Genomic DNA, 14,284 nt, shown 5'->3' with positions numbered 1-14,284 from the left:
TTAAGGAGAGATTTAAAAAGCAGACTTGTGTCTTCCCATAGCGTGCGGCTCGTGTGTTCAGCCACCTGCCCTGGCCCGTGAAGGGGACGCTGGCGCGTGTCTAACGTCGGGTGACAGTGCGGGAGTGCAGGAGCCCTGTGAGACGTGATGTCCAGGCTGTGTCCTGGCCCACTGCGCGGTCTTGATCAGTGTACAGACTCTGCACCCAGGATACCAAGACCCTCCGCTTCCGGAGCTGACTCGGGGACAGTCGGGCTCCTTGTCTGTGGAGCAGGAGAGGCTGGCGACGGGGCTCCAGGCTGGAGCTGGTGTTGATGTATAGCCAGCTTCACGGTGGCCCTGGGAGCAAGGCACTTGTGTACTTCGAGTTAGGGATAAGATCCTTTTTTCTTTCTTTCTTTTTTTTTAATGACCACATTTAAAAGTCACCCTGACCTTGGTAGGAACCAAGTTAAAGAAATAAAATCTTGTACACTGTCTCTCTAAACTGTTTTGTTTCCTTTCCTTCTCTCCAGGCAACATCAACGGCTGCTATTTGAACTATTACTTTTTCCTTCTGGCGGCCATTCAAGGAGCCACCCTCCTGCTTTTCCTTATCATTTCCGTGAAATACGACCGGCAACGGTCGAGAGCGAACGGCACGCCCGCCAGCAGGAGGACCTGACGCTTCCACAGCCCTGTCGGGTCTGTTGGACGGACAGATGGACAGATGGATCCGGGGGAAGGGGCCTGCAGGGGCTGGGAGAGTGGATGGCTGACTTCCCTGATACTTGGCATGACACCATGATTGGTCTCTTGTCTCACCCGGTGACCTAGGTAAGTGCCTTCCTGCGGTTCACCTCCTGCCTCCCGGGCCTTCCTGGAGCAGATGGACAGGCTGCCGCGGGCTTCTCACCACTGAAGAGCCTGGCTCACCCTGCAGCTGGTCTCCTCTGGCAAACACCCGCAGACGCTGACACCGGTCTCCGGAGATGGCACCCATGTGTGTTGGCATCCCAGTATTTTAAACAGGAATCTCTCATCTCCTTCCCGTAAAACCTGCGCTCACCTTCTTCTTCTTTCTTGGTGAACAGACATCTGTTTCCATTGAGGAACAGGAGGATTTGTTAAGAAACGAGAGTGTGGTCAAGTGCCGCGAAGGTTTTATAGAGAAGTCCTGCTCATGGTTTCTCTCCTAAGCCACAAATCTTGCCAACGCCAAGTTCCTCGGTACAGGCTGGTGGTGAATACATTTTATCTGCTGCTTCAAATAGTGCTAATTTTTTAAACCGTTGAGATTGCTTTCCTGTTGTTTTCTTAAGAACATGATGTTGTACTAAGAACTATTTAAGACCATGTGTTCATCTCAGCCTGTGAAGCAGCCTGACGTGTTTTAAAAGCTCGCCTAGTCAGTGCTCGTGCACGATTTCCCTGTGGTACCACTGAGACTGAAGACCCGCTCTGGAGGGGGGGGCCCTCCGCTGGACGGCGCTGGCACGGCTGGGGACGCTTGGCAGGGTTCAGTGTGAACCTGGAGGGTCGACAGTCGCTGGCTCTGGGCCGGGGGTGTTACATGATGCGTTTTGTCTAATAAACCGTTCTTCGTTTGTTGCTGTGCTTTTGGTATAACTTTATTATAAAAACACCTTGATTTTGAGACCCACTGACTGTGCTCTGTCACCATCATCACGTATCTGTTTTATGTGTGGGTTCCTCAGCTGTCACATAGACTGTGTGAGGGGTCTTCAGGCAGGAACTGATGAGAAGTCTCAATAAAATGCCTGCTCCTGATGCAAGTCTTTGACTTTCTAGGAGAGTGATCCTCGTGCCTACTCTGTACTAAAATACAATTTTATATTATTTCTGTTATTTTGTTTGGAGAAAACAAAAGGCGAACAACTTACTCATCTGGGTGTGAGTTTGTGTTAAAAGATAGATAAGGGTTGGAAAGCCCTGCTCTAGGAAATAAATACATCACCCTCCAGGGGTATAGTTTCAGCCTTCAGGATCTATTGCATGTTGAAAACCATTAACCCATGTTGTCAAAAAATCACATTTTTTTCCTGTAAGGGATTGGTCACAAAAGGGAAGGGGTTGTGTGACGAGAGCGCAGCCTGCCCCTGGGCTCTGGTGGTGGGGGCGCCCCAGGCCTATGGAGGCGGCATGTGGGGCCAAGTCCTTGCCCAGCCTCCAGGCCTTACCTGGGCTGGGAATCTGTACAGGTAGAGAGCCGGGTACACGCTCTCCTGTCAAGGGGAGGCTGTCAAGAAAGCCAGCCGGTTAGAGGACTGACGGCCTTTTAACTTCCCACCTGCATTCAGAGAGTGTTCAGTTGTCGCTGTGTGGCGCTGAACAGCAGTTAAATAAACAAATCCACAAAACCAGTATGCTGTCTTGGGGCTCTCATTAAAACACATGCCTGCCCTGGAGACCTCGATGTGGGTCTGCAGCCAGTGTTCGTTGGCCTCCGAGCGCACAGGTTCATGTCCTCCATCGGAAGACACTCGTCTCTGCTTTCTCTTCCTTGAAGGTGAATGGAACCGAGTGCTTTATTTCTGAACAGTCTCGTGGGTGGGCTTAAAGAGGTTTGTCTTAAGGCTGAGTTCTTTCTCAGGAGCTCACAAGTCTCCTGCTTTCTTAGAGCTCACAGGCTGCTGTCCATACGTCTGGCTTCACAGGCGGGAGTCCCACCTCCCATGGGCCACTGGAGCATCTCCCCCCAGCGTTAACATCCGGATGTGGAGGTGGTCTCTTCTCGGGAGAGCAGGGAAAACACAACATGATATATGTAACACTGCAAAGTTCCAAAGCAACAAGTCCTTGCAAAATTACAGGGGGCCTTTTACAAAACCCTGATCACTTAAGTTCAGGTAATAAAAAAGTGGGTGATCTTCAATATTACTGAACTGTTCAACTCGGTGCAAAACAATCCCATCGCTTGCAAATCAAAGTGCATTAAAGAAGAGCAGAGCTCTGAAATAATCTGAAATCGCCACACAGTTTACGGGCATCTTCAAGTAGAATGAAATCATTTGAGCAGATACTTTCAAATGTTCATTGTAACACCTTGCTCTTTTGAAAATAAGGCCTTTTAGGGGAAATAATACATTTTTTAAAAGTGCTTCTGGAACTAGGACAAATTAAGGGAGCAATACAAAATGCAAAGGAAAAAACAGAACACCACCAGACTGTGTAACTGGAACATCAGCATTTGCTATTTTCCAAGCGGGCTAAAAGAGGCATGCACCTTGGAAAGGAAGCCGGGCTAGGGCCAGGGAGATGCACCTGCAGTCTGACCTATGCCAGTGCCTCCTCCAGACCCGAGTGCAGGGAAGGGGGTCTAGGGCTAACAGGTGAGCAGGCCCAGACAGGAGCGACTTCACTGCAGCCAGGACTCCGTAGTGACGAAGACCCGCCAGGAACCACATTCTCTTCCCCGTGCCAGGCTGATTTTCTAGCAGCTATGGGTCCCAGCAAAACAGGTTGGGTAAGGAGTGGAGAGGAAGGCACCTGACCTGTTGCTTTAAAGAGATGCATGATGAAGCCCTTGGTTTTGGGACACCAGCAGCAGAGCTGGAGGTGGACGGGCCAGTCAGGATCTCTCACCTGCACAAAGTTCTCCGAATCCTCCCCTAACTCTCCCCTAACACTCGGAGCTGCAGTCATGAGTTGTTCTTAAAAATAGACCAATATTCTAACCAAAGTGGCTTCTGCCTGACCGACCACAGAATGTGGGCAGGAGATTCTAGGTGGGTAGGTGATGCTTGAAGCCTCGGTTTGTGAGAGCACAGAAAGAAGGGACATAACCTGGCTGCTCTCGTGTTCCAAGGTCAGAGGGATGAGTGGTGGGCGTGTCTCCAGAAGGAAGCGGAGACAGACACCAGTGTCTCCTGCTGAGCGATGAGTCAGAGGTGGGGACCCTAGTGACCACTGTCGAGGGCTGGTGTGCTAGAGAGGAGGGTCTGAAGACAGTCGAGGGGAGGGCTAGGGACCCATAAAGGGTTCACCCTAACGGGAACCAGAGATGATGGGTGGTAGCCAGGGACCAAAAGGGGCAAGGGAGGGCTTTGCATTCCTTCTGTTTTTGAGGATGGAGAAAAGAGAAAGCTTTATGAAATCCCAGCATTTATACAAAGTGAACTTTGGGAGAGTGTCTTGGGAAAGGGATGGAAGCCCGAAGTGACATTCTCGCTGCTGGGGGTGGTGGCGGAGCTGGGCGTGGGTCTGCTGAGCCAGAAGAGAAGAGAGTAAAGGGGGTGGGGGTTTCCAAGGCCCCTTCCCCACAGAAAGAGCCCGAACCTGCCTCTCCCACTGTGTGGGGGACACAGCCTCGGTGTCCTCACACTGTTAGTCAAAGCCTTCGAGACCACAAACTTGGGAGGGAGAAGAGAAAAGGACACAAAAAACCATGCACCCACCACAACTCTGCACAGCGTGGCCAGATGGGCCCCCAGACTCAACGCTGTGAGCGTGAAAGGCCAGACACCCTCCTTGTACCAGACCTGCCTCTGATCCATCCCTGTAGAGACACAGTTGCTGTGCTGTGATTGTGCCCCCGTTGGGAAACAGGATCTTTGTAGACAGAATCAAGGTAAGATCAAGTCAGCAAAGTGGGCCCTCAATCCAATATGACTGGTGTCCTTTTGAGAAGAGGGCAGTTCAGCCTGAGACACCCTACATGTGATGATGGAGGCAGAGTGGAGCGGTGCTTCCACGAGCCAAGGACACTGAGGATGATGCGGCAATTCCGGGCCTGGAAGAAGTCAGAAACAACCCTCCCCCAGACCCTTCAGAGGGCATGGCCCCACCCACACCTCTGGCCTCTAGACCTGGAGAGAAGACAATTCTTTCTTTCTAAATATTTATTATTTATTTATTTGACTGTGCTGGATCTTGGATGCAGCACACGGGCTCCTTAGTTGCAGCGTGCAAACACTAATACTTGCAGCATGTAGGATCTAGTTCCCTGACCAGGGAGGGAGCCCAGGCCCCCTGCATTGGGAGCGTGGGGTCTTAGCCACTGAACCACCAAGGAAGTCCCAAGAAGAAACAATTCTGTTAACACCTTCCCAGGACTGCCTTCACCAAGTGCCATAGAAAGGTATTCTCTCAGGCTTCTGCAGGTTAGGGATCTGACACAGTTCTCACTGGACCAAAGTCAAAGTCTGTGTTCCTTTCTGGGGGCTCCAGGAAAGATTATTATTATTTTTGCAGTGGCTCACGGTTTGTGGGATCTTAGTTCCCCCACCAGGGATTGAACCCGGGCCCCCTGAAGTGGAAGCAGGACCAAGTCCTTACCATTGGGCCTCCAGTTAACCAGAGATGACTTTTCTGGCCTTTGAGCCTCAGGAGGCTGCCTGCATCCACTGGCTAGGACCCCCTCCCTCTCTCTGCAAAGCCAGTATCTGCACGCTGAGTCACCCACATCCCCCTGACCTCTGCCTCCTCTTCCACTTTTAAGGATTCTTGCAATGACGCCTGGACCACACAGATAACCCAGGCTGATCTCAAATTGGCTAATAAATGCAGTTATCTTTGCCCGATAAGGTGAAAGTAATCACAGGTCCCGAGAGCTTGGATGTGGACATCTTTGGGGGCCTTTCTTCTGCCCATCACTGTGGCCGACCAGAGTCAGAATTTCGAATGTTCAAGCTACTGTGTGAGGAGGCATGTTGTCACAGGAGAAGCCCATCATCAGTCAAAACTACCTTCCACACATAGCTGGTAAAAATGCTAAACTCGCCCTCACTTGTTCTGGCAGTGCTAATAGCCAACAAAATTAATTTTTTTTGGACAGATCCAGACATGAATTTTTATACTTTGTATTATGGCATAAATTCATTTGATGGGTACAGATGTGCATATGAAAAATTGAATTTGTTGTAGAGAACTGAATTAGAAAGTGGGACATTCCCCCATACACTGGTTCCTTCGAGTCATCCGTCCAAGCCACCTAGCACAGCATGCTGGTCAGAAAACCAGAACAGCCGTGGACACGTCATCTTGTTTCCTTTTTTTTTCCTGACCTTCCCTTGTGGCTTGTGGGATCTTAGTTCCTCAATCAGGGATTGAATCTGAGACTTTGGCAGCAAGAACCAGGCACCCTAACCACTGGATCGCCAGGGAAGTCCCTCCTTTTCATTTTTGGTCCAGGATTTTAATTTTTCTACATTTTGAGCACAAAAGTAGTGTGTTTTTGGAGTCAAGCAAATTCCAACAGGCCATTTATATCAACTGAAAGTTCAGGACTTCCTTGGAAGTCCAATGGTCAGAACTCCGCACTTCCACTACAGAGGACCAGGGTTCAGTCCCTGGTCTGGGAACTAAGATCCGACATGACTTGGGCAACTAAGCCCGTGCCTGGCAACTCCTGACTTGCTCACTCTGGGGCCTGTGCACTACAACCAGAGAGAAGCCCACGTGCCCCAACGAAGAGCCTATGTGCGGAAGCTAAGACCCAACAGAGGCCAAAAAGAAAAAGAAGTTCGGGTCAGCATTGTGTTAGGCTGAATACCTCCCTCCCCTAAAGATGTCTGCATCCAGATCCCTGGAACTTAGGCTGTGTTCCCTCATGTTGCAAAAGATGAAGATGTGATTAGAGATCCTGAGATGGAGATAGTACCCTGGGTTATCTGGGAGAGCTTTTGGAATCACAAGGGTCCTTATAGGTGAGGAGGCTGGAGTTCAGCACCAGGAGAAGTGAAGACAGGAGGGGGCAGAGGATACAGTCGCTGGCTTTGAAGAGGAAGGGAGGGACCACAAGCTCTTTTTGGGGTTTGTTTGTTTATTTGGGGCTGCTTTGGGTCTTAGTAGCGGCTTGCAGGATCTTTCAGTTGGAGTGCAGGCTTCTCTCTAGTTGTGGAGCACAGGTACCAGGCTCACAAGCTGAGTTGCCCTGCAGCATGTAGGATCTTAGTTCCCCACCCAAGGATCGAACCCACATCCCCCTGCACTGGCAGACAGATTCTTAACCACCGGACCACTAGGGAAGTCCCCCATGAGCCCCTTTTTGTTACAAGACTCAACCTCACTCTCTCACTCTCCTCACCCTTAATCCTGGCCCCGCTGTGTGAATTCACTACATCTCACCCTGCAGCTTATTCATTTCCAGGATGGGGGCATCCCCGGCGTTCCCCGGGAGTCCAGCAAAATCTTTGCCTGCTTTGACTAATTGCAGATGGGTGATTTATCTCAAGTGACCTCAATGCACCAGAATTTACAGCTTCCATCCTGTCTAAGCCGTTTGTCGTTCCCGGAGCTGAAAGGGAATGGACACACTTCAGGGGTGGTTGGAAAAGCCTCCGAGTGGATTTATGTGTGCCATTTTAAATTTTAAACCCGAAGCAAGCTAGTTAGACCCAGAGGACTTCTTGCTTACTGCTCTTCAGGGCTCAGATATTTCAGAGACATAAACCAAACCACAGAATTCAGCAGTTTTCTAATGTCCTGGATACCGTGTTAAGTGCAAGTCATCATTCACAGGGAACCACGATGCCGCTGGAAACAGCAAAGTCAGAGAAGGAGAATCGGCCTGCTCACATGGATCACAGGTCTTGTTCATTCATTCAGCCCTTTCATTCAGTCATTCAACAAACACCCCCCACCCCCAGGCACCTAGTGTGTGCTGGCTCTGCTATAAACCTGGGGGGAAGCAACAGTGAACAAAATGAAGTCTCAGTTCTCTTGGAACTCATGTCTTAATGAGGGAGACAATAAACATGTAAGCAAACAATAACACTGCAGAAAGCATAAGCGTTCTGCTGAAAACTGTATAAGATGATAAGGTAGCATCATCTCCCACGATGAGGCAACTGGATACAGAGCAAGATTTGGGCTTAAAACACTTCTCAGGCTGGACCTCCTACCTCCTCCCGTCCAGCTACTGATAAGCTAGTAAATTGTCTGCCATTTCTTGTTTGCCCTGCCATCTAGTGGCTGAAAATAGAACTACAGGTTATTTTCCTAAACAGCCAAGACAATTTTTGATACCAAAAAATCCCATTGATTAAGGGTACAAAGTGGTAGATAAATAAGTCCTGGAGTTCAAATCCATGGCATAGTGATTATAGCCGACAATACTGTGGTATAAACTTCAAAGCTGACAAGAGACCAGTTCCTGATGGATCCCAACTACAAAAACAGAAATGATAATTACGTAATGATGAGATCTTAACAGAAGCACCTGGGGTAATCATAGTGCAGCAGATAAATGTATCAAGTCAGCATTGACACCGTAAACTGATACAATGTCGTGTGTTAATTACATTGGAGTTACAAAGAATCTTTTTTAATTGTGTAGAGAAGAAAAATAGTTAGAATCCACCAAAATGTATGAATCCTGATCCCTCAAGTCATTTTTCCCCCCCAAACCTCCTAGCATCTATGTAAGTATTGAGACCTACTTAGAATTTATTGTGTGTATTGTATGTTTAGTCACTCAGTTGTATCCAACTCTTTGTGACCCCATGGATGGTAGCAAGCCAGGCTCTTCTGTCTGTGGGACTTCCCAGGCAAGAATACTGGAGTGGGTGGCCATGCCCTCCTCCAGGGGATCTTCCCGACCCAGGGGTGGAGCCCCATCTGCTGTACTGCAGGTGAATTCTTTACACCTGACCCAATGGGGAAGAATTGATTAGAGTTAAGTTGCCTTTGTCTTTGACTTTATTTCACTTTCTCTCACATGGGATTCTTTCTTGTAAAATGACTGTGAACCTGCACCTCCCTGGGGAGAGCCTGCAGTGTGATCCCAGAGCAGGAAAGGAGGAAGAGGAAGAGAAACAGGAGAAGAGAGAGAGCAGGCAACAGAAGTTACTGAGTTGGATGCTGCCACTATGGTGCCTGGCCCTGGATTTGGTGAGTCCTCCAGGAATGCATCTTTTAAAAGATTTTAATGACCCAGATAACCATGATGGTGTGATCACTCACCTAGAGCCAGACATCTTGGCGGGAGAAGTTAAATGGACCTTAGGAAGCATCACTACGAACAAAGTTAGGGGAGGTGATGGAATTCAAGCTGAGCTATTGCAAAATCCTAAAAGATCATGCTGTGAAAGTGCTACGCTCAATAATCCAGCAAATTTGGAAAACTCAGCAGTGGCCACAGGACTGGAAAAGGTCAGTTTTCACTCCAATCCCAAAGAAGGGCAATGCCAAAGAATGTTCAAACTACTGCACAATTGCACTCATCTCACATGTCAACAAAGTGATGCTCAAAATTCTCCAAGGTAGGCTTCAACAGTACGTGAGTCGAAAACTTCCAGATGTTCAAACTGGGTTTAGAAAAGGCAGATGAACCAGAAATCAAATTGCCAATATCTGTTGGGTCATAGAAAAGCAAGAGAATTCCAGAAAAACACCTACTTCTTCTTCATTGTCTGCACTAAAGCCTTTGACTGTGTGGATCACAACAAACTGTGGAAAATTCTTAAAGAGATGGGAATACCAGACCACCTGACCTGCCTCCTAAGAAACATGTATGTATGAAGGTCAAGAAGCAATAGTTAGAACCGGACATGGAACAATGGACTGGTTCAAAATTGGGAAAGGAGTACGTCAAGGCTGTATATTGTCACCCTGCTTATTTAACTTATATGGAGAGTACATCATGAGAAATGCCAGACTGGATGAAGCACAAACTAGAATCAAGATTGCCAGGAGCAATATCAATAACCTCAGATATGCAGATGACACCACCCTTATGGCAGAAAATGAAGAGGAACTAAAGAGCCTCTTGATGAAGGTGAAAGAAGAGAGTGAAAAAGCTGACTTAAAACTCAACATTCTTCATGTCAATGTATGACAAAACCCACTGAAATGTTGTAAAGTGATTGGCCTCCAACTAATAAAATAATATTTAAAAAAAAAAAAAAAAACTCAACATTCAAAAAATGAAGATCATGGCATCTGGTCCCATCACTTCATGGCAAATAGATGGGGAAACAATGGAAACAGTGACAGACTTTATTTTCTTGGGCTCCAAAATCACTGCAGATGGTGACTGCAGCCATTAAATTGAAAGATGCTTGCTCCTTGGAAGCAAAGATATGATCAACCTAAACAGCATATTGAAAAAATACAGACATTACTTTGCTGACAAAGGTCCATCTAATCAATGCTATGGTTTTTCCAGTAGTCATGTATGGATGTGACAGTTGGACCATAAAGAAGGCTGAGCACCGAAGAATTGATGCTTTTGGACTGTGGTGTTGGAGAAGACTCTTCAGAGTCCCTTGGACTGCAAGGAGATCAAACCAGTCCATCCTAAAGGAAATTAACCCTGAATATTCATTGGAGGGACTGATGCTGAAGCCGAAGATCCAATACTTTGGCCACCTGATGTGAAGAGCCAACTCATTAGAAAAACCCCTGATGCTGGGAAAGGTTGAAGGCAGAAAGAGAAGGGGACGACAGAGGATGAGATGGTTGGATTTCATCACTGACTCAATGGACATGAGTTTGAGGAAGCTCTGGGAGTTGATGATGGACAGGGAAGCCTGCCGTGCTACAGTCCATGGGGTTACAAAGCGTCGGACATGCCGAGTGACTGAACAATAACATGAAGTGCATCTCAGAGCTGTCTGCCTCGGGACACAGGGACCAGCCATCCCCGCTTGTGCAGAGCCGCATCCACTCCCTGACTGTTCCTGGGCTGCCGAGGATGACTGCTGAGCTGGTCCCCGTGCATCACTCCCCAACTCCCTAACCCCAGCGGAGACAGAAAGATCCCAGGGTTTTCTGGAGGTTTCCTGGCCCACCTAGTGGGGATGGGAGGGTTTCAAAATGGGAAGTGTCCAGGGCACTGGGAGGCAATGCTAGCTAGCCTGGAAGTCTTCCAGGAAGGTATCTCAGGGACCAAGGGAACTTCCACAAGTGAAGATGCAAGGAGACTGCGCTGGCAGGCGCTGGAGTAGACAAACCCCTCCTAGCTACACTTGGATGTTTCTCAAGAAGAAACATCTTGGTAACAAGAAACAGCCTTCCCTCAGTGTTCCGTGCGGGGGTCTTCTCCTCTTCCAGTTGCAAAAACATTTCCTAAGAGGGTCTCGAAGGACCCGCGTTTACTCCTGCAGGTTCCGAGAGCCGTGTGTCCAGAGCCACTTGCTGGCCTCTTGAAGGTGGTCCTCCCTGTGGGCTGGAGGGAGATCAGAATGGCTCGAGGTCCTGAGTACTTTTTTAAAATTCACCCAGTGTTATCAGTTTCCTGGGGCTGCTATTAACAGATCGCTACAAGCTTTGTGACTTAAAACAAGTGGAATTAATTCTCTCACTCTTCCAGAGGCCACCAGTCCAGCATCAAGGTGTCCACCGGGCCATGAATCTCCCAGAGACATCAGGGAAAGATCCTTCCTGCCTCTTCCAGCTCCTGGGGCTTTTGGCATTCTTTTTTGTTTTTTTTTAAATAAGAATTTTATTTATGTATTTATTTAGGCTGCATTGGGTCTTGCACACGTGGTCTTTCTCTAGTTGCCATGAGTGGGGGCTACTCTCTAGCAGGGGCTTCTCATTTCAGTGGCTTCTCTTGTTGTGGAGCATGGGCTCCAGGGTGCTCAGACTCAGTAGCTGTGTCTCCCAGGCTTAGTTGCCTGTGGCACGTGGAATCTTCCCAGCCCAGGGATCGAACCCATGTCCTCTGCATTAGCAGGTGGATTCTTAACCACTGGACCAGCAGGGAAGGGGTCTTGGCTTTCTTTGGCTTGTATCACTCCAGGCTCCATCTCAGTCTTTATGGCCTCCCCTCATGTGTCTCTCCATGTTCTCTTCTGTCTCTTATAAGGACACTCATTGGCTTTAGGGCCACCTTCATTCAGTATGATCTTATCTCCATCCTTAACTTGCTTACGTTTGTAAAGACCCCATGTCCAAATAAGATCCGATTCTGTAATTCTAAGTAGATGCAAGTTTAGGGGGAATACTATTCAAACCACTGCACCCAGCATTGGAAAATGAGATTTTTCCATTTAAAAAATTCCTTAGTTTTGGAAATAGGTCAAGATGGGATTCCAGTTCCTGGGGTATAAACTGGAACCGCCTGCTTTGGAAGGGATGATTTCTGGTTTGTCATGGTACCTGCCTCTCCGAGGAGGCACACATACACACCTTTGGTCAGGCTGGTTACTGCATTTACATCATCTGCCTGGATCGGGCACATTTCCAGTCCTCCATGTCCCAGAATTCACTTGATAGCAGAGAATGACTATTATGGTTCATAGTGGCCAAAATGAAACAAAACCGCCTCTCTCAAACAGCACATCGGTATAAAAAGTAGTCATTCACATTTCTGTCTTCAGAACATTCATAACGGTGGGTCACAAGTTAGAACATAGCCCCTCGATGGATTCCTCTGTTTGGGGCAGACAATTCACATTATGGACATTTGCATCATTCCAATGAAGTAAAGCCACTGCTTTACTCTCTTTATCTTACTCATTAACCCAGATCACTCCTACCTCCTGGAGAAGGAAAGTCCATCCAAGAGACAGATTCTGTGTGGTCTTACTTTTTTGTCCTTGCTAAGAGGGAATCTGACTCATGTTGCCCATTATCCTGCAAAGATTCAGTCCTGGGTAAATATGTTACTGTCATGAAGTTATAAGAGATATAACTCATTGGTTTAAGGATATGAAAAACCCAGACATGAATTTCAGGTATGGCTGGATCCAGCAGCTCACTTTATGTTGTCAGGACTCCAATTCTACCCAGTTTTTGGATGTGGTTTTATATGTGTTGGCCTCCCTCTCAGATCATCTTTCCCCACAGGACTGCAAGAGTTCCTGATCCCTAGGAGCTATATGCTTTCGTTCTACCAACTTTAAGTCCCATGAAAATAGGGTTTCTGTTTCCCAAAACTCCAGTGAAAGTCTTAGAGTTGATTTCATTGGCTCTGCTAGCAGGATTACAGACATATGTCCATCACCATGGCCGGGATGGTACAGCGCTTTGATTGCCCAGGACTGCATCTCATGCCACCTTGGAGACAAGGTCAGACTCAGCTCCTCCAAACCACGCAAATAAGGACTGGGGGAGTGTGACTCTCCACGGAAAGTCTGGGAGATGGTCTCCACAGGAAGGGGAAACAAATTTAGCAAACTAATAAGTGTTATATACTGTTAACGCAATTTTTCTATTTGGACTCTTTTAGGACTTCAGCCCTTCACCCAAGTTCAGCAGTCAATACTCTACAGAGACTTTACTCATTTTATTTATTTTTAAAATATCTATTTATTTATTTTTGTTTCCACCAGGCCTTTATAAATAAATACGTTTATTTATTTTTGGTTGTTGCATGGGGGTTTCTGTAGTTGAGGTGTGTGGATTTAGTTGCCCCAAGGCATGTAGGCTGTTAGTTCCATGACCAGGGATCAAACTCACATCCCCTGCATTGGAAGATGGATTTTAACTATTGGGCCAGCAGGCAAGTCTCCTACCCATTTTATTAACAGATAGTCTGGCCTATATTGCTTTATCTTACTGTCTAAACAAGATCTCCCAAAACTGAACCTCTCATCCATCTCACGAGTTGTCATCAGAACTAAATGAGGTCTTTTAATTAAAACAACACGACATAGAGTCTCAACCCAGGAGCCGATTGCCCACCATCATGCTGTAAAAACCTCTCCTCAGCCTGATTCCATCTACAAAGACCCTACTTCCAAATAAGGTCATGTTCACAGGTCCTAGCGGGGAAGACTTGGGTATCTCTTCTGAGCAACACCTTCCAAATCATGACACTGGGTATTATTTATTTAAAATATATTTTTATTGCAACCAGTTAAGCCAACTGTGCTCTTTTCCCCATGGGGGCCCAGTGTGCAATGGCTGCAAACAGCAGCCTCCTTGGTAGTGTATGCAACCTGTTGCCTGTACAGGTAGCCCTAAGGGACCTTGGAGACAACTCTTCCTAGTGGGCATTCATGACTGGCCTGCTGTTTCTCAATCTAGACTCCAGACAGGTATGCGCGGTGCCTTTGGAAAGCCCCAGGGCACAGTGGCCAGGGTCCACATTGGCCAGGTCATAATGTCCATCCGCACCAAGCTGCAGAACAAGGAGCATGTGATTGAAGCCCTCCGCCGGGCCAAGTTCAAGTTCCCTGGCCGTCAGAAGATCCACATCTCCAAGAAGTGGGGATTTACCAAGTTTAATGCGGATGAATTTGAGAACATGGTGGCAGAAAAGCGACTCATCCCGGATGGCTGTGGGGTCAAATACATCCCTAATCGTGGTCCCCTGGACAAATGGCGGGCCCTGCACTCATGAGCATCAGCTCTGTTCCCTCCTTAATCACGCTCACCAATAAATGCTATTTCC

The 14,284-nt window shown here is 47.7% G+C and overlaps 1 protein-coding gene and 1 non-coding gene across 2 annotated transcripts in view; both read left to right on the top strand.

Moving 5' to 3' along the window:
• The window catches only part of SLC15A4 (solute carrier family 15 member 4), a 28,895-nt gene extending 27,259 nt beyond the window's left edge, over positions 1 to 1,636 (top strand). The window contains exon 8 of the mRNA XM_065904012.1: positions 516 to 1,636. Coding sequence (XP_065760084.1) covers positions 516 to 664 — 149 coding nt within the window. The 3' untranslated portion in view covers positions 665 to 1,636. The remainder of the gene's footprint in view (positions 1 to 515) is intronic.
• Positions 1,637 to 13,737: 12,101 nt separating this feature from the next.
• Positions 13,738 to 13,872, top strand: LOC136146194 (small nucleolar RNA SNORA70). Its single transcript, XR_010658925.1, has one exon. It is a non-coding gene; the product is annotated as a small nucleolar RNA SNORA70 (small nucleolar RNA).
• Positions 13,873 to 14,284: the final 412 nt, after the last annotated feature.

This window comes from Muntiacus reevesi, chromosome 13, assembly GCF_963930625.1.
Source record: "Muntiacus reevesi chromosome 13, mMunRee1.1, whole genome shotgun sequence".
NCBI lineage: Eukaryota > Metazoa > Chordata > Mammalia > Artiodactyla > Cervidae > Muntiacus > Muntiacus reevesi.
The sequence above is the reverse complement of the archived record's forward strand: the minus strand, read 5'-3'. Positions and strand labels throughout refer to the sequence as shown.